Source organism: Aspergillus homomorphus (genome assembly GCF_003184865.1).
Source record: "Aspergillus homomorphus CBS 101889 unplaced genomic scaffold BO97scaffold_33, whole genome shotgun sequence".
Classification (NCBI taxonomy): domain Eukaryota; kingdom Fungi; phylum Ascomycota; class Eurotiomycetes; order Eurotiales; family Aspergillaceae; genus Aspergillus; species Aspergillus homomorphus.
In genome coordinates this window covers 112,237-136,351 of record NW_020291919.1, presented here as the reverse complement: position 1 = coordinate 136,351, position 24,115 = coordinate 112,237, and the positions used below count along the sequence as shown (strand labels likewise).

The following is a 24,115-nucleotide window of genomic DNA, read 5'->3' as shown; positions in this document are numbered from 1 at the left end:
ACGACAGTAGGTATGATGTAACTGATGAGAAGGTGTGTCGGCGATCTGCAACATTTTGATTTATCTCCTTCTCACGTAAATTCAAGACCTTCATCAACAAGCTTCCTCGATGGTCTAACGGTCATGATTTCCGCTTGTCAATCCCATTCGGGAACAAGCGCGGGAGACCTGGGTTCGACTCCCAGTCGGGGAGATCTTTTTTTGGCGCTCTTTCCGCTCTTTAACTCTTTTGTGCAACCAACTGTGCTACCATGAAGAAGCGGCGAGCCAACTCTAGCCGCGTGGCTCGGCTGTGCCTGTTTTTCTTTTGTTCTTCTGGGCCACTTTACCGATATTTTGGGACAGATCAGCTCGGCATGCTGATCGCTCCAGAGATGGGCGCTGCCGTGGAATGAGCCCCCGGCTGAGGTGGAGCCGCATCAGGCTTCGTATCGATATCATCCAACAGCCCATTCAACGTTTGAAATTGGCCCTGACGCCGCGAGGACACCTCCACTGCCCAGAGTCTGAGCAGCGCCACCTGGCTGGGGTTGGCGCGCTAAGGCGGCCATGCCCATGCGTTTTGGTTCAATGGAGCTAGTGGCTAACACTAACGCTGAAAGAGGTAAGGTGGCCGCCGACTGGATTGATAAGATGCAGCCGGGGCCGAAAGTCATCGGAACCATTGGTGGGCGCTCGGTCATCCCCCTGGTGCCGCCTCCAGCTGGGGGTGACTGTGGAATCGTCGATGCTTACTGTATCGAATCCGTCACTCTTCCACGAGGCACTTGCGCCTCCGCGCCTCCACTTGCAGGCTTTCCTAGATGACCTCTGATCTGAAAATCTGAACTTGACAAATACTTGAGGGTTACAAAAAGCACACCCACCCGGTCAGCCCATCGGAGATGGTCATACGTATGCCGTACACCATCTCGGCGGAAGGGATGCTTGAAGGATGGATCGGGGTCGGATTTTCTCATCCAGCGATCATCAACTCAGCCGCTTCTGCGCCTAAGACGTTGCTGGAGCAAAAGCCACAAATACGCTCCGATTTGGCGAAGGCTGCTTTAAGCACCTGCTAACGTGTCGTGCGATTTTGTGCTACGTCTCCTACCTCAGAGGAAACCTCTTGACGAATGTCCAAGGTTGCCGCCGTAGTTTTTCCCACCTTCCAACTGTGATTGGACGGTCTTCAACCAAAGATTAAAGCACCCGTCTGCACGCTAATGCCGGGATAATCATTGCATGGTGCGCGGCCAAGATGGTTGGCCAAGCCTGGCTTCTGGCGCAGATGACTCGGTCCAGGGTCCAGTCTCCAGTTAGTCATTTCTTCGAGAACAGTCAGCTTCTTGAGCAACACTTGCCGAAGATGTCATGAACACGGGTAACATGGCGTGGGACAAGCGATTTAATCTGACAGGCCGGTGCGAGGTAGGATAGGCCGAGGATGACCATAGAAGACATCTCCTCGGACTTGCCCTTGCCATTTCCACCGCACTATGGACCGAGGTGAGGTAGGCCTACAGGCTATCGGGTCACGCCTCAGCATTTGTGCTGGATTGGCTGCTAGGAGGGTTGAGAGCCAGGGCTGAGATTGGACATGAAGACTGGGAAGCAGAGGTCGATAACTCACATATCAACCACGGAACCGCTCGGGATCAACCCACGGGACTGTCCCACGCGAATCGGATCGGATCGGTCACGATAGGCGACAGTGGTAACCTTGGGTGCTCCGTCAGGTACCATGTTAAATGGTCTCCCCTTCATGGCTGAAAATACTGCACGCTTGCGCTGAAACGAGTGAAATGTGTGATGCTCGGTCAGTGTGCAAAGCTAGCCTGCTCTGTATACTGTAGAGTAGGGGATAACAATCAAGGGGGGAAGGGGAGGGGGAGAAGCAATTGGCCGAGCTAATTCAAGGCTGCAGAACCCGGTGTATCATCTTCGGTGAGGCAACAGGAGTACGATGCAGCGGGGAAAAAAGCGCACGCAGATGACCACGACAATGATTGGACTATAAAGCCCTCTCGGTGAAGGCAAAAGGTGACGAGAGTTCGGACAACCTATGGGGGGGCTCGCAAAGCAGCCAAGATGGTGTGGGAATCGTGAACAGCGGAGACGCGAACTAAAATGTTGCAGTCACGGCGGGCGCCAACGAGCAATGATTGTCATGATGTTTGGACAGTTTGGCGGGAGGTGGTGCGGGGTTTCTGACTGCCGATGACGGCCACTGGTCAACACAAACAGGGTTTAGGGCGGATGGTGAGATTAATGAGGGACGCCAACAGTCGGATTACGGCCGATGATTAGTTGGCATCATCATCGCATCTGATCAATCAGCATGCAAGACGGCAGTGTCGAATCTTTCTCTCTCCCTCTCTCGGACTGGAGACTGGAGACTGGTAGAGCAGCAAACCCGAGGTCGATCGGAAAGAACCCACTAACTGCCCCGCATACCCTGGCCGGTGACGGTCGCCGTGGTGAACTAGGTGGTGTGTGCTCATCTGACAGGAAGAGATGTGATGCTAGGAGTAGGAGATGGGACAGGCAAGGCAACAAATGTTTCCTTGCTCGCCAAACGCTCACTTTCACTTAGAAGAAGATGTGGTTGCGGTGATTGACTAGCAAAGCATTGATTTATTGAAGTAGGTAGTTAAGGTAGTGGTAGTGGTCACAGGATCTGGGAGTTCTCGATCGAGGGGAAGTCAAGGACCGCACGCACCACTGGAGTCCGTCGGCCTTACCACCACTGTTGTGTTAGGTATGTTAGGTCAAGTAGGTAAGTTAACCAGTCCATACGGTAACCCCCTACACATTTAGAATTGGATTTCGGAGTATAGCTAGCACAACCGAGTTTTTGTACCACACCAGATTCCAGATTCAGGTTCGGCTTGACAGGTTGTAAATTGACTCGGGGGATATTCTATTTATCTCGTCTTGCATCTCATTGTGAAGACAGAGATGGGATCGGTAGAAACCCCCTCCAGGTTGCCTTAGGCCAGACATGCCAATTGACCGCTTGTATCTTATCCATGAGAAGGATACTTTCTCGAGCATTGTCTCATTGTCTGTCTCTGTCTCTCTTTGCCCAAGCGGGGACTCTTCCCCCCCATCTAAGGAAATAAGGACGGACAAAAGTCCCCTCCGGTGGTTTCATCCACTTCACCGCTGCTTCTGAGTTGGTCCCATTCCTTCTCCTCAAGAAGGCGACAAACGCCTGAACCTGAAGGCAATTGTGGTATTCACTGGCTGAGACTGATTGAGTCACTGTCAGGGGCCACACAAAGAGGACAGAGAAGAAGGAGAAGAGGTGAAGAGAAGAAGCAGGGCGTCTCCTTCCCTTTATCATCACTTCCATATCCTGATTACTCAGTGGAATTCTTCCTTCCTCTCTCTCTCTCTCTCTCTCTTTCTCATCAATCAGCATCTAACTATCATCTGGCATTAATCATTCCTTCCTTTCTCCTCCTTTGGCGCCAACTTGTGGAGAGGAAATAGCCAGTGGCATCATCGAGCGTCTTCTACCAGTTTCAGCCAACGCATCCAGTTCATCCTGCTGTCATTCTAGCTCTTCTCACCATCATCCACCATCATAATTATTCATCAGAGTCTGAACCGTGTTCGTGCCTATTCAGCATTGCTACTAAGCTCCCTAACGTGGTGCCACTTCACGCGGCTATTCCTTCTTTGGTTTCTGGGGGGTTGATTAGTACTGTATTGTTTTCATTTTGTGCTTTTAGTTTCTCATTTGATTTTCATTTTATAATTTTTCTTTTTCTTGTCTTTGAACGAAATCGGACATCAGACCTCAGCGTGGCGCAGTCTGCTTGGATCTGACCTTAGATTATAATTCTCCATTTTTTTTTTCGCCCCTCTGGGAGTTTGGTTGCCTCTCCCGTGGGCGACGATACTTTGACTTTACTTTACTGACTTTACCATACTCACTCACACTTACTGCCACTGACTGTTCTTGTTGTTGTTCCCCTGAGGGGAAAAAAAGCCCAGAAATTACCCGGACCCAAACGAACCCCATCGCCCCAGTTTCCCCTATTGGTCTTACTACTGATTACTCCCATACCAGTCAGTCTTCAGTAATAATACCCTGATATTCGCTCTCTTTCTCGCCCTCTCTCTCTTCTCCGTCCCATTCTCCTCCCCTTTCTCTTCTGCTGCCGGTTTTCCCCTGGCTGACTATTGTTGTTGTCATCCATTCTCCTCCAACCTCCCTTTCTCCCATTTCCAAATTCTTTCCCCCTTTTCCCTTCCCCTCCAATTATTATTCTGGCTGCAGCACATTGCTGTAACCCTCCTGACTCCGCTTCTCCCCCATTCTCGCATGTTCTCCATGAATTGGCCGCATATCCGATCTGGTGGAATATCTCGACTATGAGCAATTGATCGTCACGAGAACCCACGTCACCCCATCGTTCCCGTTCATCCGCCCACTCACCCCCAAGCGTACCTGCACGATATCACACTGCCTCCATCCGGAACTCGCCTCGCAGCTCTGTTTATTGTCCACCGCCTCGGTCGCTTCTGGTCCCTTTTATACAACGCCACACAACGCCTCTTACTCTTCCTCTCATATACTTCCCATTCCAATCTCAACTACTTTTCTATTCTAACCATACTAGCATCGTATGGTCTTTGTGCTTGGTGCGCTTGATCAATTGATCACAGCTTTCACATCATGTCCTCCACCCCAGATATCGACCCATATGTGGTGTTGGGGGTCCAGAAAGATGCGACGCTCGCTGATATCAAGTCCGCTCATCGCAAACTCGTGCTGAAGTGCCATCCCGACAAAATCAAGGACGAGAGCCAACGAAGTAAGGCTCAGGACGAGTTTCAAAAAGTCCAACAAGCCTACGAACTTCTTTCCGACGAGACGAGGAGGGCCAAATATGACAACAAGGTTCGCCTTGCCGAGCTTCGACGGGAGATGCTGGCGCGTGGCGGGAATCCCGACGGATCGTCTTCGCGAAGCAACGGCACGGGTTCCAGCGGTGCCCGTGAATATCGCAATGGACGGGTTTACGAGGAAAGAACCCCGGCCGACGCCACAAACTACTACGATGACGATGCCCTATACACCGATGGGACGCGACCAACAACTCGCAAGTATGATGATTATGGCAAGCGACGAGCTAAGGTGGCGGAAGAGAAGAAGAAGACCAAGAGTGTCCCTCTGAGTGCTGCGCGCGCCGCAAAGGAAATGCTACGGGACAACGTCAAGTCGACCCACTCATCTCGCGACAAGTACCGTACCAAGGAACGTAAGCGGGATGCCTACGACAAGAAGTATCCTGAACGGGCCGCCCCGTACAGCGAATCCGAAGATGACGGTGCCGCCTCCGATTCCAGCGCTTCCTCATATTACGTGCGAGTCACACGACCCTCCGAATCGAAGCGAAATCGGGAGTCTTCCACACGCAAAGCTCGACCCATGGAGTCAGCCCGCCGCCCCGAGCCTGCACGTTACGAATCGCAAGAGTACTCAGATCTGCTGGAGTCAAAGCATGAAAAGATGCATACTACCGCACGGGATTACATCCTGCGGTCGAAGGGAACCGTTCCCATCGAAATTGATCGACGGGCAAGGGCCTCCCGGTCGCCTCCTCGGCCTCATGCTTACGATTCAGCCGACCCCGAGTCCTCTTCATCCCGGCGCTCGAATCGATCCAACCGGCCCAGCAAAGAAACCGTGCGCAGCTCCAGTTCGCGCAATGGCTCCTACGAGCACGTCGAGTCCCAGTCTCGATCCTATGATACCAAAGTACCCAGCATGCCCACGGCTGCAACCTCGCCAGCTGTCAAATCTTCGTCGATTCGACCTTCTCTCCAAACTTCACGGTCTGCATCTACTGCACATTCTCATTCTCGCCCGAAGACCTTGAGTCGTTCGGAGCAGGTGCTTCTGAACATGGTAGATGGTGGTTCTCGCGCAACGAAGCTACGAACCACGGAGAAATACGATTCCGGATATTCTAGCCCGGGAACCCCAGAAATGCCACCAGGGGAAAGTCCGACCAGAAGATACAGGATCGTGACGGATCCAGAACCAGTGTTGGTAGAGCCGAGCATGCCGTCACCCCACGCTTCCTCAAGACACGCACGGGGCTACTCACCGCCTCGGCAAGAGCGTTCGGGGACCACCCGTTCCATGCCAAAACCACCCGTGCGCAGCAGTACTTACGCCTATCCGTCGGAGTACGCGGCTCGCTACGAGTCCTCATCTCGACCCAGTGCCTCGAGGCAGTCTTCTTCCCGACCCCTCTATGGGGAGGTAGAATACGCTCGTGGCAAGGACCGGGACTATAAGTATGCGCGCGAGATTGGCCCTGAGCATATTCCACATTCCGGTCGCGATGCCCATGCCCGGCGCATGGACGAATACCCCCATCCGCCGATAGGCAGGCGACAATCCGCTTATGCTCAATAAGTCATTTCTTTTCGCACCTATCGACGCAACCAATTCCACTCTACAACAAATTACCCGCGAGGACTATCCGAAACACCTGCTATGATCTACCTGGATCTTCTGTGATATGAAGACAATATCTCGCAATTGCATTTTGAGGAGTCCCTCTAATTCATGCATTTATCCCCTTCCAGATGTCGATGCCCTTATGGATTTCAGCTGTTTCCCACATACATCACTACTGTGACTTACTTATCTTCTTCACTTATCATTGCAACTACGCCGGCGCATGGGATGGATTCTATTTTGGTTTGGTGCATCTACTTATCGAATAGCCAAGGACTTGGGAGGAAATCAGGATGAGAGACGGGGGCGGGGCTCCCCAGCTTTCAAGGAGTCTATGATGATGATTACGAGTGACGAAATCGATTTGGGAGGAAGCGCTTCACATAACAACATATCCACTTTAGTACAGTTACAGTAACAAACTACCACATCCACACTACCATACCAATCTCAACAATGGAACTTTACATCAGACCCGATCAGATCCCTTACCTTTCTTTACCTCTATATTAGCCAAGTAGTCTGTTCGCTTGACATCATCCTAAGCTGTATCTAGCCTCCTTCCGGACCTTTAATTCGATTCCCCCACCGTTCGCATACAGCTTGGGTATTCATGCATTTCCCCCTCCAAGCTGCAAATACTTAATTTCGCCCCCTACGTAAGGTGGAAGCAAGAGGTAGAGACCAGGAGGGGGGGAGGGGGTGGGGGGGGGGGGGAAAGGGAGAAGGGTTATTCCTAACAAGCCAGTCAGCCATCCCTGAATCCAGAGCCCAGAGCCCAGAGTCCATAACCCACTGTATCTACATCCGCCCTATTCAGGTAGTAAGTAGGTGAGAGAGAGAGAGTGAGCGGGCATGAACGAGCACGAGCCCGGAAAAGTGAAGAGCGAAGTTGGGCCTCCACTTAGACCCAAGCCCAAATCTCCCCGCCCACCACCATTCTCAGTCCTTCACATGTACTTCCCGTTCGCGCGTTGCTCCCTGGTCGTTCGTAGGGTAGTGTAGTTATATTTAGAAAAGCAATAGAACAAGAGTCTAATGGTGGCAGCAAGGTTGCATTATACAAGGTGAAACTTTGACACCTTATGGTTGTCTTTGATTTGCGGCACTGCGGACATATATATATAAATATATATATATAGCTCGAGGAAGCAAAGCAAACTGTTCCCTATCCCTGGTCATACTTCATCGCGTCAGGCATTTACATTGGATTTAACCGGGAAAGAATGAACAGAGGGCCAGGAAAATGTGCAAGATTGGAAAGAGCAGTAGATGTTGGAAAAGAAATTAACCACGGTCGAAACACAGGGAAACCGGGGGATCGGGGATGCTACATTCGGAGCTCGGACTAAGCGGGTATGTATGTGGATTGTGCAGGTGTACATGCATAGGGATGTGAGTGTGATGGGGTGGGACGATGGTGATGTGTGTCTTAGACAGGGGAGAAGGGGGATGAATGTTCTGGCTCTGGCTAGATCACGGTCTCTTCTCAGTTGCGCTGCTGAGACGTGATCGCTGCTGGCTGAGGCTGAATGCGGTTGAAGAGGGTGACTGCGCTACAGTTGAGTGGGTGGGCGAACTCGCTCAGTATGGAAAAGGAAGATTGCATTGAGGCAGTATCGTCTAGGCTAGAATGAGTTGATCGAAGGTGAGGGATGAGAAAGTGGGATGTCAGATGAATGGATGGAAGGTAGATGAATTAAGATCACGCGGCCTGCCTCCTCGGAGGCAGGCGGGCAGTGAGTGGGATATGATATCAGTCACGTCGTCCGTCCGCCTCATGGCTCGCTCCAGTCAACCTGATCCGTCACAGGGTCTGCACCATCCTTGGCATATGTGATTCGCAGACGTAGGCGAAGTTTAGGCGGGAGGGCCTGTGGCAAATATTAATACACGTGCAAGGAATTAGGCAGAAAAGCAGGATGACTTACCCCTGCCAGGCCTGCAACTTTAAGCATCTGAATCCCCTCGTCACCAGTCTCCAATTCTGCTTTGCTGATCGCATTCAGCTGTAACCGCTGGCTCTTGGGAACAGCAGCCTGTAAGCCCACGTTGGAAAATTGACCAAAGTTCCCGACATTACGGAACCGCGCCTGGATTTGCGCATTACCGTTGCTGGCACGTTGAACCTGGAGTGTGAGAGTCAAGTCATTCTTGTTGTATGCTGTGTGTACAGGCGCGGAAGGTGCAGGACTGGGAGCTGGCGACGCAGCTGATCCAAGGCCTCCTAAGAGATCTAAACCTGAAGAAGCAGACTGCGATACGTTGGGGGAAGGCGAGGTGTCATTAGAGTCAAAGAGACCCATGATCGCGCTAGTATTGACGGATCCAGCCGGCTGTTGCGCGGGTTGAGGAGAAGGTGAAGACAGGCCTGCATCGCCACCGAGAATATCCGCCAGCAGATCGGCCGTGTTCTGTGAACCATTGGTGGTCGGGCTAGTTACTGGAGCATCGCCACCCATGAGGTCGAGTAGCATGTCCTGCTCCGCCTGCTTGACTGGCTTCTTGGACTTGTCTTTCAGTAACTTGCTCTGGCGTTTCTTGGCCGGAGCACCCAAGACTCTTTGCTCTTCCCGGATCTCGGGAGGGGGCATGCGTTCCAGGACACCTCGGCGGACCTGATCATATCCAAAAAGATTGGTGTACTCGACAGCCCGCTGTTGAATCTCAACGCTCAGGTCAGCGGTCCGGCTGCTAAGGAAGCGACGGAGCCGCTCGACCTCGGCTGGATCGGACATGCGCACGGTTAGCTTCATCGAAGCCGTGGTGATATATTCAATCACAGTCTGGGTAGCATATGTGCTGTTAAGGATATTGTTGAACAGATCGACAATGTCGCTCTCCTTCACCTCCTTGACCAGTTCCTCTTCTTCATATTGGCCACCACGCAGTAGATTGTCGCCGTATTCACCAATCACCCAGGTGGCGGCAAGGGTGAGGCCCTCCTGCGAGATGTCCTCCTTCAGCGCCAGGTAGAGCTTCTGCACGGAGTAGGTCTGCAACTCCGGAGTAGTAGCGATAAGGCGGACAAAGGAGGACAGAATCTGCTCCTTCACGTACGCACCAGCAAGCTTAAGCACACGAAGGATGGTATCCACATGCCAGCGTTTGTTAGGAGCATAGCGGTCCGCAGCAATGCCAATCTGCGTCGTCATCGCAGGCTTGAATTCATTATCGGCAACTTCCAAGAACGCAAGCAATTCCCGAACCAGGACGCGGACGTTACTCTCGTTGATGAGCATAAAACTCAGATCCAGAGCTCGTCTCCGGATACTGATATCTGGGTCGCGGAGACACTCCAAGATGGTGTTGCGGTGTCGCTGGACGGCATTGGGCTCAATGGCAACGACCTTGTTTAGCGTGTTGAGAGCGACGTAGCGGATGTTGTTGTCCTTGTTTGTAAGGAACTTTCCGAGAATGTTGACACCCAACACTCGGAGACCTGAATCCGCCTCAATGTCGAGAATGGTGAGAACAGCCTCGTAGAGAATGGCATTGCCGACGTTCTTGGTCGAATCAGTGTTGGTAGCCACCTGCGCCAGAATGTCGTTGATTGACTCGCTAGTTGCCGCGTCTCCTCTTCCCAAAACTCTGAGCAGGCGTAGAATCTTGACCTGCAGGAAAGGATCCGTGATACCAGAAACGTCATGTTCCGGAGCATATCCCGAGCTAGTCAGTCCCTTCAGGGCACGCACAAGTCCACCCGCCAGAGGCCTGAACATCTCAATCACCCCTTCTTGGCCTTCCTCGGCCTCTTCTGCCTCGCACATATCGATTACCAAGGTCAGACCACATAGCAGAACACCGTGGTTCCGATCTGACAGCAGGGTTTTGGCCTTTTCTAAGAAATGCTCCTGAAGGTCTGGAACCTTGCGACAAACGCGCATGGCGCACAGCGCTGCCTTTCTCCGAATGTACGGGTTCGCGGTAGACATCAGGGATTCGACTTCGGGGAATAGGTCTCGAGACATCTCGACGGAGGCGATATTGCCCAGCGCACAGAGGGCCAGGCCAACGATATATTGATTGGAGTGATTAAGGTCGCTACAACACATTAGCGGGTTTCATCGGCGACGCTGGCATGATTACTCACTTCTTTAGGGAATTCGTTACCAGCGTCAATACTTCTTGGTTTTCGTCCAGCAGTAGCATAGTGCCCAGATATCCCAGTCGCTTGTCTGCAAAGCGGTGGGATGCCAACAGCTTCAGACACTCGATCTGACCAAAGTGCGTCCGCTCACCCAAGGTGAACAGGTACAGAAGCTTGGCCACATTATTTCTCCTGTCCACAAGTATAAGCAGTCGGCTCAGGGGAGTAAATAACAGCGATGGAGTGTTCTGCTGACCGGACGTTTGAATCGTGGCTCTCTTCTCTGAAGGAAGCACGGATGGCCGCACTCTCCTTTTGAATTACAGCTCGTTCGTCGGCGATTGTCTTGGCCGACCGCACATTTCGAATGAATTGCTTGACTGTACCATTGGGGCGACAAGGAAAACAATGTCAGTGACTGGTAGGTCAAATTGTGGGCCAGAAGGCATCTCCATGTAGAGGGATAGGGTTGCTTCACTTACGGGATGCCATGGCGGGCACAAGGACCCCTTACGGGGAGATACAAGAGAAAGGCGGGGGAGGTCGCCCGGAGAGGGGAGGATCGGGGGGAAAGGGGGAAGAAAGCGAAGAATCCAGTCTGCGCAGTCCCAGGAGGTTAAGTAGAAGGGAGGAAGAAGGGGGTTGATACTGGGAAATCAATCAGAGTAGCAATAATCAAAGATAAAGATCGGGCCAACAGACCACCAAGTCTGCGTTCAGGACTGTGAGTTTCCAGATGGGTTGAGCCTCGCCCGCTCCTGCGACTTGGCCGGCTTGGCACTTGCCGTCTGGTTTGGGTTTAGCGTCTCTCGTGCTCTGTCCCGCGCTATCTGTCACGTGGCCGACTTGCCTTGCTGCCTTACCCGTCAGGCAGGAAAGCGTACTCGTATCTTTTCCCCAGTCTACCCTTACATCATCGGTCAGGTACCATCCCGACTGGTGCGGAGACTCGGCTTAACCACAGTTCCGAAGACCGGGATCAGGCGCGCCTCATGACGTCCTCGAAATACTAACTGGTACTGACTAACTGACTGACTGACTGACTGGCATTAAATCAATTTAATCTTCCTTCATGATGGTACGCTATCGACAGGCTACTGCAGGAGATACATGCTGATGATCATCTTTACGAAAGCCTTAAGCATACATTACATCTGCGCCTCAATGTCTGACTCTCTTTAGACTACCCCTTAAAAGATCTTTCGTATTCGTTTTGGTCGGTTGGTCCCTGCGCAAACCAGCCTTAACAGGTGTTTTGTGTTGTGTAAGACTGTGCCCGAAGTATAGGATCCACATAAGAGCGCATCAAATCCCCCCTCGCCCTTCTGGGTCTCTCTCTTGTCGCAAGTTCGTTGCATGCGTGGCAAAAAGAGCAGATCCGTTTATGCCCAGCATTGTCTCATATATCAATTGCTTTGTTTCCCTCCCCGCTCATTCTCTGCCGGTTCGATGTGAAACTCCCTCGTCCCCCTTTTCCTGTCCTTCATCCGATTAGACCAGCATGTCTTCTTCCATCCATCAGGTGGATGGTTCCCCATTGTTACGGCCGCGTGTCATTCCGGCCATAAAGAAGTCCGCGGATCCTACGTCAGTCCCTCAGCTGGCAAGTCTGGAATCAAGGTACGCAGCCTCCCAACCAAGGGGTCCCTCGGAGAATTAGCAGCAGCAACCCTCGACTGACAATCTTCACCTGCAGCGGCCAGACGACTCCTGTCCCTGAAGATGCCCCGCCTTCCCTCCATTCGATTTCCACGGCCCGAAAGCAAGCTCGCGCGCGTACACGCATCTTCTATACCATCGACTATGTGCCCCGAGTATCCCACTTCGACCCCAGAAGCGACTACCGCAACTTCCGCGGTTTCTATACCCTCTTTTGGATTGCACTATTCATCATGGTTGTCACCACAGCACTTCGGAATATCAAGGATACTGGTTACCCTTTGAGGGTGAGAGTCTGGAGCCTTTTGTCGGCAAACGTGTGGTCCATGGGCTTCAGCGACCTGGCTATGGTGGTAAGTAGTGCTGCGGTGCTACCCCTCCATCGCATCATCAGGGCGCACGGTGGCTTCTTGCGCTGGAAAGGAGGGGGCATGGTGATGCAAAGCATCTTCGAAGCAGCCTGGGCTTGTCTGTGGATCAAGTAAGTTGCAAAAGCTACACTCAACTCTTGCCGCGATTCGTTGAGCTAACTATTGGGCTCCAGTTGGCCCTTCATGATGCGCTGGACCTGGACCGCGCAAGTGTTCTTCACCCTCCATACACTGACGATCCTGATGAAGGTTCACTCATATGCCTTCTATAATGGTCATCTCAGCGAGACTGAGCGCCGTTTATCCTCCCTCGATAAACCCGGCTCCGTATCAATGGAAGCTCCTGTGCCGTATCCGGATGCCTCCCCGCGGCGACACGCGGCAACCCGGCGCCACAGCCATCACGCACGATCCGAATCAGTCGCAGAGTTGCGCGAGGACCTAGCCACGGAGCTGACCTCTCCAATGGGCAATGTCACATACCCACAGAATCTAACGGTCACCAACTATGTTGATTTCATCTTCTGTCCCACCCTGTGCTACGAGTTGGAATACCCTCGGAACAGTGACCGGGACTGGATCGAAATCGGCTTGAAGACCCTCGCGATCTTCGGGTGCATTTTTCTCCTGACACTGACGAGCGAAGAGTTCATTGTCCCAGTCCTGAGTGAAGCCAACATCCAGCTTCACACGGTGTCAAGCATGACAGAAAAGGCTCTAATCATGGCGGAGACCATCAGCATGCTTCTCTTCCCTTTTATGATCACCTTCTTGCTTGTGTTTTTGGTCATCTTCGAGTATGTGCTGGGCGCTTTCGCCGAGCTGACCTGTTTCGCCGACCGGCATTTCTACTCGGATTGGTGGAATGCGTGCGATTGGTACGTCTTCGGACACACACACCACACCCACTGTCTCTTATAGCCCTCGATCTACACTGCAAATAAGGAGCTAACAAAGTCAACGCACAGGCTCGAATTCTCGCGTGAATGGAACATCCCCGTGCACCACTTCCTCCGCCGCCACGTCTACTTCTCTTCCCTAGCGAACTTCTCCAAACCAGTGGCCATGTTCATCACCTTCCTCGTCAGCGCCATCGCCCACGAACTGGTCATGAGCTGCATCACCAAGAAGCTCCGCGGCTACGGCTTCCTGGCCATGATGCTCCAGCTGCCTATCGTCGCGGTCCAGCAATCCAAGTATATCAAGGGCAAGACCATCCTCAAAGTATGGGCACCCACTTCCCAACCTCAGTCCGTCCTTGAAACACAACCGAAACGTACGTGCGCTAACCCCGCCTCACCAACAAACAGAATTCCTTCCTCTGGCTATCCATGATCCTCGGCCTATCCATGGTAAGTCGTTCCTTTGTACCTCCTGCTGCCGTGGTTGCAGTTTAACTAACACTCTCTACCATTCTAGATGTGCGCGCTCTACGTCCTTGTGTGATACTGCAACCGTACAATCCACACCTTTATATACATACGTACAAATACACCAGTTATAACTGACAAGCCGAGGGGAGGCGCAATACATACACACGCCACCAACCCCACTTATACCATATTGTACAAGATTTCAGGCAAAGCATTTTCCATATTCTGTGTGTTAACATCTCATACTTCTTCTTCTTCTTCTTGAATGTCTTCATTGCATGTATAAATACCCCATCCTTCTTGAATGTGTTTGGATCGCCTGTACAATATCATATGCCTAAACCACTTTGGGGTCGATAGTAACTATCGAATTTGTGAACCGAACAGTTCTACCGACGAGTTTGATCAATCAGTTTGGGTGCGAGTAGCAAAGACGGGAGACTGGTTCTATCGCCTTCTCTACAAGAGTCTTCATGAACAGTCATAGATGCTATAGTATGTCATTCAAGATCTCTTCCTCTGCCTTGCTCGACGCTGCATACACGCTAGTCCACACTACAGAACTGCATACGAATACCGCAGTCAGGCGAAGAAAGCAACCAACAGTCAAAGATGAGTCCTATTTCCATTCTGCGCATCAAGATGACTAACGTCTGCGTCTATGCCCAATTCATGCGGAGCAATCAAGCGAGAAGAAAGACCAAACAATGACCATGAGATCGCCTTTCGAGACAAAAGCTTATAAACCAACCGGTAATATGCAACAAGGACACTCATCAAACAGATATTCCTGGACTAAAAAGAAACGACTCGAGAAGGAAAAACCTGGAACCACCTAGCTTCAGTCGACCTGAGAGATATAACTGGTAGAGTAGCCAGCAAACCGTGCCAATGTAACCCTTTATGAATTTGGCACACCAATGTCGATAAGGTGCTCAACACCTTCTTGAACAGTCCATGGGGCAAAGAGAAAAGAGAGCGGGAGAAAAAGAAGATATGTCATGTTGAAAGACAAAGAGGCCAAAGTCCAACTCCAATGGCAGATGTGTATGCACGCTTCTAGATATGCTCGATCGGCTCCTCGGGAAGAAGGATGACTCTATCCCGGCGGTCACGGGGGAGACAAGCCTTGAGAGGAGGCTGAACGATGTCATTGAAAAGAAAGGTCCCATAGACCAGCAGGGCGAATCCGGCCACTTGGAGCCATTTGAAGGTCTCCCAGCCTAAGGCTAGAGAGACGAGCCAGATGAATAGAGTGCGGCAGGTGTCGATAGTACTACGTGATGTAGCGGAAACGGTGCGAGTGACGGAGAGACCGAAGAAATTGAAGCCACTAAGACAGAGAAACTTAGGCAAGTCAAGATGGTGAAGTGTAACAAGAGCACTTACCCAATGCTAATCATGATCAGAACGCTGGAGATAGCAATAGATCGGTTGTGGAGGATTTGACTCCAGCCTTCCTTGGCATCGAAGTAGCCATGGCGACCTGCCTCGGTCCGTCCGACCGCCAGATACAGAATGATCGAGCCGATAACAGTCACACAGAACCCAAAAATACCCTCCCAGCCGACGACCTGAAGAGGGTCCATGGCGTAGTTCTCCAAAATCCACTCCTCCGACACAAATTGCGAAGCGGTGAAGATCTGGGCCGCGGCGATGAGAAGGACACCAATCAGTGCTTGCACTGCTTCTGGAGTTCGAGCAGTGGTCTGCACTTCCCTCAGGGCATGCGCGATGACTGCTGCTGCATTCTCTTGAGAGGGATCATGGCCCTGGCTACCGAAGAGCGCACCTGCAAGGCCAACTAGCGCAACACCAAGAACAACCACAAAAAGGGCAATCCAGTGGTAGAGGTGGAGCTTTCGATGGAGAAAGATGACACTGAAGAGGCCAACAAATAGGACGAGTGCACCACGCGTCATTTGATAGATACTGGCGGCAACAAACAGCAGGCCGACGTTCATCAAAGTGGTCCCTGCAATATCACAGCATGCCGGTGCTGCAAGGAGGAAAATCTTCCGTCCCTGAAGAAGGACACGCCCATCGGGTGTTTCAAAGGGCTTAGTAGGGTCGTGGGTATATACAGGACCCCGAATCGTGTAATCCTCTTCTTCTTCGTCAAGCCCATCGTCGTTATGTACGGGATTATAGCCACCCGCGAGAAGAGGCGACGAGTTGCTGGATAAGCGAGGGGCGATGTAGCGCTGGTAGAGATGGGATAGCAGTATGACAACCCAGCAGCCCATCTCACCAATGAACATTTGAACGCTATAATGTGCGATCGATATCAGCAAATAACTCGATTGATGAACCGAGACAGATCAGATGACTTACGTCTGGATCACCGGTTGCTCAAATGTATGACGATACTTGGGGTCCGGAGAGTCACAATTTCGTACACACTGCATATCCTGTTATACCATTGTCAGCCACTTTAGCGAAAGCGAAATCCTCAGTAGAGTGTCGAACCTGATACTTGTTGAGGATTGTATTGCATACTCCAGTCACGAGCATCATCGTGACTAGAAAGGGCACGGTGGCCTTGCTCGCCATGGTTGCTGTTGGAACGGATAATAGCTGGGAGTAAGCTCAATATACGAACCATAAGCTCTTGAAGAGCTAGCCTGGCTTATTTGGGGTTGGGAGTGGAAGGAGAAGAAAGCTAGTAGTGTTTATTCGAGGAGGCGCGATAAGGACCTAGCCAAAGAGCGCAATAGGCCCGTCACATAAATTGAGGAAGAAAACCGAGAAAAGATGTTAAGATGGAAACCTATTCTATTGATAGCCCATCCTGGAAGAATATAGGGAGGAGGGTGAAGGGCCTAAGGTGGAACACGGAACTAACAAAGACAGTGATAAGTGATGATGATGTGAAGAAGCAATGGAATTGGGGGGAGGCGAATGACGGGGAAAGAATTGGGCGGCCTGAGGTTTCAAGCTTATCGGCAGCTGATCGCCCGGTGGGGCGTCACGGGATCCTCCTGTTACTTATCTATCCTATCTAATTATCTACCGAGGTCCTCATCCTCATGACTATGGCCCCCGGAAATCCATGGCCGGTTTAGATCAAGAGTTGAAAGTCTACCATTGGAAATGTAAGAGGCTGGAAATGATCGACTTGTCATGTCCAATGGATTCAAAAGCATATGAAATGCCGCTAGCTAATCTCGAAAATCCCACTCGAGACACATCGCTGTCTGGGCAAAAAGACTCTTCTTTTTTCCACTCGCTCCTCGCAACGCCATGGCTAAGAAAAATGATAGTTAAGTGTGGACAGAAGACTCAGCAAATCATCCAAAGAATAATGTACAGCCAGCGTGTATCAGCCATGCCGGCAGAAAGTTAGAGACCACCACGCCGTTCGCCAACTCAAATCATAAACAGCGCTCATGATAGAACCGAAAATATGACCCATATCACATAGCGATTATGGCAATTCCGCTGTCGTCAACGTTCATACCCGTGTCTTTACGGTCGAGCATATCCCAATCGACGTCGTCCCAGGAGTCGTTCATCAGAAGGCCATCCTCAAATCGACTCGGGAGGTTGATCCAATCCACAGGTATCCAATTCTCGTCGGCAATATCTCCCCCATTCTTGCCATTGACCTCTTCACTCTTCGGGAGGTCGTTGTCCTTAGGAGTCTGGGTGATAAGGCCAGTCTCGATTGAATCCGGGGTGTCTTCGGCCTGAGAGTTGGTAAACATCTCGGGATTGAGAAATTCGTCCATCGCCCCAAAGCCAAGGCCAGTATCATCACCAAGATCTAAGAATGTGTCCTGGATTGTATCGAGAGATATGGCACTGTGTGCCCAGGGATCGGTCATTACCACGTCCATAGATGGTGGAGCATGTTCCAAGGGCTTGGCGTTTTCCTTCTTGTCGTCCTTGCTTGTTGTTGGCTTGAGAGGAGATGAAGTAGGCACTTTGGCTGAAGAAGTACGAGGTGTTAGTTGCAAATTCGAGGCCGGGGAACTAGGCTTGGGTCCCAGTTGGCTAGGGGCACGGCCGATGGGAGTTGCACCAGCAGGGATCGGCGTACCTCCAGGCTTGGCCTCGTTCTTCGTTGGAGATGATGACGCACCAAGCTTGCCAGGAGCCTGTGAGGTATCCTTACTGCTGTGAAGTCCTCCTTGATCTTCCTCCTTGACAAGGCTGGTACGGAAACTCTCGAGGGCAAATTCCAGCGGATTTTCGATAGGTTCTTCGATCTTGTGGCATTCTTCGACATGGCTATCGAGCGCGGTTTGAGTGGCGAATCCAAGATAGTGGTTCTGACATTCAGGGACACTGCACTTGAAAGAGCCACCCAAAGCTGTACCAGCCAGCTTCGTCTCTACACCTGGTTGCTTGTTCGGTTGAGTCTTGGTCATCGGAGCTCCGGACACGGGCGTAGCACCAGCATGAGACTGCTTTCGCTTCTTCGGTGGGGGCAGCTTCAATTGCTCCGGGGGTATACTTCCGGGCCCATAAGCATGCGGAACACCCTGGGGAGACGGTGCACCAAATGGCGCTTGCGGTAACCCAGCAGATCCTGAGGCAGTCTGGCTGGATGCTCGTCGAGCACGCTGCAGAGCCTCTTCCTGTTGCTGTAACTGCTGCAAGTTTGTCGCGTTTAGAGCGGGCATGTTGTTCGGGACGCTGGCCGGTGTCATGGATGCACTTTGCTGGGCATTGGGTCGTTGACCAGGTAGCTGGTTATGCTGCTGGTTTACTCGAGCAATCATATGATGGAACAACTTCTTGATATAATTAGTTGTGGCGGCGAGGTATTCCGGCGTGATCGTATATTGGTCGGTGAGGGTCCAGTCAGATCCAGGTTTGAATTGTCTCATTAGTTGTATCCGCTGGAGTGGGCGTCATTAATCAAATGCAACTGCGGGGAAATAAGTGGTCAAAACTTACCATCGCGAGCAAACTGCGAAAATTCTTGTCCTGGCCAGGAATTTTTGCGAAGAATTGAACAAGCGCATCCATTCTACCCAGATAGTCGGTCGAGTCACGCAGCTGTTGAGACATGCTTGCCTTCTGTTCCGGTGTGATTGCAACCGGTTCAGCGGGCGGCGCAGTCCTAGCAATCTCATTGTACAGTTTCACAATCCTTTCCGGTAAATTGTTCCATGCATCTTCAGCGGCCGTCCTACTGATGGAGCCACGGCCTTGCGCCTGTTGCCTCCGCAAATGTATCTCAAGCTGGGCACGTTGCTGAGGCGTCATAGCCGCCAGCTGTTCACGGGTGAAAAGCACGTTGGGCCGGTTTTGAAGAGGGGCAGGTCCTCCTTGAGAAGTTGCAGGCTGAGCTGACTTCTGCATAGGCGTAGTTTGAACTTCGGTGGGTTCATCATTGGGTAGCTTTCTTTTCGGTGCCTGCTTCGTAGCAGGCGTTTTACTCCCTTTCCCAGTACCTGCAGCTTGGGCTTTGGCCGTTGCATTCTGCTGAGCCTGCTGCACCGTCGGCTGTGAGGGCTGGGATTCTAACTTGGCTTGCGGAGCCGTGGAAGGAACAGTGACAGGAGGTTGTGCTGCTTGAGGTTGTTGTCCCTGTTGAGCAGCCAAAGCACGAGCTTGAGCTGCCTGTAACTGTTTCTGTCTGTTTCTCAGGAGCAAGTCCCGGAGCTGTTCATCGCTTAGGCTTTGAACTTGGGGACCGAGACGGTTCCTGGCCATTTGAACGTCTTGCGCGGTGATAGGACGCATGGCGGGCATATTGATAGGTGCTTGTTGCTGACCGGGTGGCAGCTGAGGATTCATGAATTGTTGCGATTGTCCCTGGAATGGTGTCGGCATCCACGGGCCCTGACTGTTCGGATCGGCACCGCGGCCGCCTTCTTTCGATTGGGCAAGAATCTGGGCAAGATGAAGTTTCTGCAATGCCATCAGTTTCTGAATGTCTACACCCCCAAGTAGTTGTGGGTTCGAGGCTGCCAGCTGCTTCAACTGCCCCCATGTTTTGATATGCTTCGGAACGGGCGAAGAGATGTTCGGATTATTATTCAAGATCGCTGGAGGGAAATGCAGGCGATCCATCTCTTTGACTTGTTCAGGTGACATCTCAATCCCTCCACTATGCTGGCGAAGAAGCTGCAACTTATACATGTCATGCTGACGCTGCTGCTGCTGCTGCTGCTGCTGCTGCTGTTGTCGCTGCTGAACCGACATCTGCTGTCCGGGCAGCATTTGATTGGGCGCTTGAGCGCCCGTCATGCCCGCAAAGTGCTGTTGCATATTGAGAGGAGCCCTAATGCCCTGGCCATTGCCCATTTGTCCGCCCAACATTTGTTGGCCTTGGCCTTGCTGTGCGAAGTTTTGCTGAATTGGCATGGACTGCTGTTGGCCTGCCCTTGCCATAGCCGGATTTGCCGTCATCGCTCGACGCTGCTGGATGAAAAGATTCAATTGTTCAGCGCTCATCTGGTTGAGTTGTTCTTGAATCGCTGGGGGAAGATTGGCCGGCATTTGAGGCCGCTGCATTGATGGCTGTCCGCCCATGGTCTGGACATTAGCCTGCTGCTGCCCCATACCAGGGGCTCGAGACGGAGGCCGGACTTGTGCAGCTACTTGCGCGGGAGAGATTTGACCCGCCATGGGACGGTTGAGCATGGACATTGCAGGGCTTTGTTGCGACATTTGATGTTGCATTTGGGAACCATTTTGTGTCATTGCGAGCTGCGCTCTTTGTGCAGCTTGGACGCGTGCTTGTTGGGCTTGCGGCTCCGTTTGTTGCAATTGAGGTCCTTGTTGAGATCGGCCTTGTGGCACGTTCTGCGGATTCTGCGCATGTTGTGCAAGGAATTGAGGGCTAATACCGGCTTGTGCGTTTTGGCCCATCTGCGGGCCCATCTGAAACATATTTGAGGCCGTATTGATCGATTGTTGGTTGATGGGCAAGGAACTGGCTGGAACCACAAGCTGGCCTGCTTCCTGCGAACGCAACCCATCCGCCTGCTGCCCTTGGATGTTGTCGACACTACCGATGAACGATGGTTCCGGATTTTGCTGATTTCCCATGGGATATGCGGAATTGCGCTGTAAATTCATCATGTTCGTGAGCATTTGCCGCTGCTGCGGGTTCATCGACTCTGCTAGCATTGCCGCCCCATTGGGATCGACACCGTTACCCTGAGCACGAGCCATTTCCATCCGACTCCGTTTGAACCGTCGAAGCTGGGTCAGAGCCTGCGAGCGAAAGAAATAAGTCAACGGATCCATGTTCTTCTTAGATAGATATTGGCGCTGTTCCGGCGACATATTCTGCAAGTTCATCTTGATCTTCTCCACATCTTCTTGGGGGGTCTTTGACATTATTTGGCTTGCAACTCGACAAACTTGCTCATATTCCTGAGCGGAAAGAGTCTGCAATTCGTCGTTGTAGGGAAATCCAGCCCCTGGTCTTTGCTGGGCTCTTTGCTGCATGATGTTCTGTTGTGCTGCTTGCGGCTGCTGTTGCGGCGCCTGTGGTTGTGGGCGATGTTGCATGCCGTTCTGTTGACCCAGATCATTGATACCCATGGACATTTGTTGTTGTCCCGGCATCGGAGATGCCTGCATGGGGTGATTCATTTGTGCAGGAAACCCCGCCTGTCCGACTCCAGGCATTCCTGCTGCCGGGCCCTGGGGCATCATGCCATTCTGCATTACAGCAGCTTGTCTTGCGCGAGTGTCACGAATATGGACAAGCTTCTCGTTGCAGTTCCTCTCATATTCGTTCTAGAACTGTTAGGCCATGTTGACGAGGGGTGCCAGCGCCAAATGAGTGCATACCTTCTCTCTTGCATCTTGAAATGCCTTCTGCTCAAAAGTCAACGCCGCACGAGCGGCATTTTGCGTGTCGATGCGGGGCTGTATTAGACGGAGTGATGTAATCCTGGTATCGAAGTGTCAGACCGAAAGAACTGTGCCTAGTCTAACTGGTTACACGAAACCCAAGCCACACAAAGCGGTCAGGAGCACGTGTATAGAGACATCGGCCACTTACATTTGATAGACCTTCAGTGCCCGATCTCTGATCTGAACTTCCGCTCGCCATCCTGAGTACTGACCCTGGGCCTGCAGCGCTTGCGCAACCTGGGTTAAGATTATTTGATTATTGTTAGGGCCGTTCATGCCTCCACCATTCATGCCTCCACCCACGTTGGTGAGGTTTGCCGGATTCATGTCAACAACCCCCTCAATGGGGATCGAGCAGTCCGCGCAAGCCTTCCTTTGACGTCAGCATTCGCTGGCCCGAATGCCAAGCGTCAACCTTTGCGACAGAGTCCCGTATGGTCAAAGGGGCGTTAATCGCACTATCGATATCTTGGTAGAAAGATGCTGGCGTTGGAGGGCCAATCGAAGGAGTTCACAGATGGAGAGCAATATCAAGAGAAGTGGGAACGTTCCAGATGTTCGCGATCGGGGCGAAGTCGGCAGTGATATGAGCTTCGTTGTTATTTTCGCAGGAAATATTCGAAACGAAGCAAGACGAATAGCAGTATGAGATCGTGGAATGCAAGTGGAACACGAGGGAACCAGCACAGCAGTGAAAAACAAGGCGTTCGGGCACCAGTGGTCTGTTGAGTGTGGTGTTGTTGGCAGGCGCCCGGAAAGTGACTTGAGAGGGGGGGGTGGTGGAGGGTGGGCTAGGCAGGATTACGCTAGGTGGATGTTGGATCAGTGACAGGGATGTCTGATGTACTGTGTATTGCACCGCTTTAATTCGCAAGACCGTTCGGGGTAACAAGGTATGGAGCTTCCCGGAGCCACGAGAGGTGTATGAAATGAGGCAGAAAATCAAGTCGAAATTAGAAGCCTAGGTGCAACGGCAACACATGTCAGTGAATGCGAGAGGGAAAGGCACGCTTCAGGAGCAAAGGGCAACGCAAAGGAAGAAGTGAGTAGAGGAATCCCGATGTTATGGTTAGGCAATGGATGCAGAAGTGCGCAAAAAAGCCGAACGGTCGGCAGCAGAGGGCGCTAGGATTAACTGAGCAGTAGAAGGGGATCCTCGAACTCACCTGATAAGAGCTCCTCCGATCTGGCGGAGAAGGATCGAGGTTGACTAGAGAGGTCTGAAAGAAGAGGGGAAAGTAGAAAGAACGAAAGGCAAGAGAAACAGAAAGAGAATGGGACCAGAAAGAGAGGAAGGGAGAAGGAGAAAGAGAGTCAAAATGCGGCGATCGATCACGAAACGAGGAAACAGAGTCTAGGTGGGCTGGGTGGGTAGGTAGGCAAATTTGGGGGGGGGGGGGGCCACCAAGAAGAGAAAAGCTGGGCAGGGAAAAGGGAAACAAGAAAATGAAATGGATAAATAGCCACAATAAATCCCCAATTTTTAAATGGGCAAGGCAACAAAGGGGAGAGTGCAGAGAAGTCGAAGATCTCGTGCGGAGGAGGAAAGAGAGCGAGAGAGAGAGGAAGACCAGAGAGAGGGAACGAGAGAAAGAGAGAAGGTGGATGGTGGTGGTGGTGGTGTAGAAAAGAGAGGAGATCCTTTGAGGTCAGTCAGTCAGTGAATCAGTCAGTCAGTCATTTTAGTTTAGTAGGATGGAGGTACGGTAAGTAGGTACAGTACACCTTGATGGACTCGGGTTGGGTGGTGGAAAGTGGGTTGGGTGGCCGTGATGGCCGTGATGGTAATACACCTAAAATCATTCAGGAATTGGTGGTGGCCTGAGGCGCCAGATCCACGCTGATGAGTGGTTAATGGATTTGGCTGGGGTGGGCGAACTAAACTATCAGTACCTTAGTTAGTCAGTTAGTATGATGGTAAATAGGCAGGCAGGCAGGCAAGAAGGTACTAGACCCATCCCCGTGCCCAGGACCACTTGGGGATCTGCCCGTTGGTCCTGCCCATCATTAGGTCGGTAGGGAGCTAAAGAAATCTAGGGAAACCTGGGAATCCTGAACCTTACCCAGTCGTTGGCTGACAACTCGACAGCTTGCTTGATTATCATTTGAGCGTTTGTTGGTCACTTCATCCTGAACCCTGCCAGAATACAAGAAAGTGGTTGATGATGGACGCATTCATCTCCTGTATTTATTGTACATACATACATAAATACATACATACTTGCATACAATGAACTGATTGACTAGCTTACTTACTTAATTAGTTACCCTACAAGTGAATTTATCAATACTTCACAGATTGTCTGACCACCCCCAGTTCAATGTCACT

General features: G+C 51.7%; 7 protein-coding genes and 1 non-coding gene across 8 annotated transcripts; 4 read left to right on the top strand and 4 right to left on the bottom strand.

The window, feature by feature from the left end:
- The first annotated feature begins 103 nt into the window (after positions 1 to 103).
- BO97DRAFT_t210 lies at positions 104 to 193 on the top strand. The gene has a single exon. It is a non-coding gene; the product is annotated as a tRNA-Asp (tRNA).
- An 897-nt stretch (positions 194 to 1,090) lies between these two features.
- BO97DRAFT_407263 (uncharacterized protein) lies at positions 1,091 to 1,557 on the bottom strand. The gene is made up of 2 exons (XM_025695606.1): positions 1,344 to 1,557; positions 1,091 to 1,287 (listed from the first exon to the last, which is right to left on the bottom strand). The coding sequence occupies exons 1-2, from the start codon at positions 1,441 to 1,443 to the stop codon at positions 1,172 to 1,174; spliced, it is 216 nt and encodes a 71-aa protein (XP_025549095.1). The 5' UTR covers positions 1,444 to 1,557; the 3' UTR covers positions 1,091 to 1,171.
- Positions 1,558 to 4,340: 2,783 nt separating this feature from the next.
- Positions 4,341 to 6,555, top strand: BO97DRAFT_150984 (DnaJ-domain-containing protein). Its single transcript, XM_025690168.1, has one exon. It carries the CDS (start codon positions 4,670 to 4,672, stop codon positions 6,419 to 6,421), a length of 1,752 nt encoding a protein of 583 aa, XP_025549094.1. The 5' UTR covers positions 4,341 to 4,669; the 3' UTR covers positions 6,422 to 6,555.
- A 1,275-nt stretch (positions 6,556 to 7,830) lies between these two features.
- On the bottom strand, positions 7,831 to 11,267 carry BO97DRAFT_395176 (AP-1 complex subunit gamma). The gene is made up of 5 exons (XM_025694016.1): positions 11,039 to 11,267; positions 10,813 to 10,936; positions 10,560 to 10,748; positions 8,398 to 10,510; positions 7,831 to 8,340 (listed from the first exon to the last, which is right to left on the bottom strand). The coding sequence occupies exons 1-5, from the start codon at positions 11,046 to 11,048 to the stop codon at positions 8,245 to 8,247; spliced, it is 2,532 nt and encodes an 843-aa protein (XP_025549093.1). The 5' UTR covers positions 11,049 to 11,267; the 3' UTR covers positions 7,831 to 8,244.
- Positions 11,268 to 11,600: 333 nt separating this feature from the next.
- Positions 11,601 to 14,148, top strand: BO97DRAFT_150894 (putative sterol o-acyltransferase (APE2)). Its single transcript, XM_025690167.1, has 6 exons — positions 11,601 to 12,176; positions 12,253 to 12,696; positions 12,760 to 13,464; positions 13,555 to 13,810; positions 13,897 to 13,938; positions 14,006 to 14,148. Exons 1-6 carry the CDS (start codon positions 12,058 to 12,060, stop codon positions 14,030 to 14,032), a joined length of 1,593 nt encoding a protein of 530 aa, XP_025549092.1. The 5' UTR covers positions 11,601 to 12,057; the 3' UTR covers positions 14,033 to 14,148.
- Positions 14,149 to 14,559: 411 nt separating this feature from the next.
- Positions 14,560 to 16,840, bottom strand: BO97DRAFT_395170 (putative nucleotide-sugar transporter). Its single transcript, XM_025694015.1, has 4 exons — positions 16,429 to 16,840; positions 16,294 to 16,370; positions 15,349 to 16,227; positions 14,560 to 15,292 (listed from the first exon to the last, which is right to left on the bottom strand). The coding sequence occupies exons 1-4, from the start codon at positions 16,510 to 16,512 to the stop codon at positions 15,019 to 15,021; spliced, it is 1,314 nt and encodes a 437-aa protein (XP_025549091.1). The 5' UTR covers positions 16,513 to 16,840; the 3' UTR covers positions 14,560 to 15,018.
- Positions 16,841 to 17,340: 500 nt separating this feature from the next.
- BO97DRAFT_150839 (uncharacterized protein) lies at positions 17,341 to 22,278 on the bottom strand. The gene is made up of 4 exons (XM_025690166.1): positions 21,935 to 22,278; positions 21,721 to 21,823; positions 18,865 to 21,666; positions 17,341 to 18,806 (listed from the first exon to the last, which is right to left on the bottom strand). The coding sequence occupies exons 1-4, from the start codon at positions 22,111 to 22,113 to the stop codon at positions 17,376 to 17,378; spliced, it is 4,515 nt and encodes a 1,504-aa protein (XP_025549090.1). The 5' UTR covers positions 22,114 to 22,278; the 3' UTR covers positions 17,341 to 17,375.
- Positions 22,279 to 23,190: 912 nt separating this feature from the next.
- BO97DRAFT_407257 (uncharacterized protein) lies at positions 23,191 to 23,602 on the top strand. Its single transcript, XM_025695605.1, has one exon. The coding sequence runs from the start codon at positions 23,274 to 23,276 to the stop codon at positions 23,448 to 23,450; it is 177 nt and encodes a 58-aa protein (XP_025549089.1). The 5' UTR covers positions 23,191 to 23,273; the 3' UTR covers positions 23,451 to 23,602.
- Positions 23,603 to 24,115: the final 513 nt, after the last annotated feature.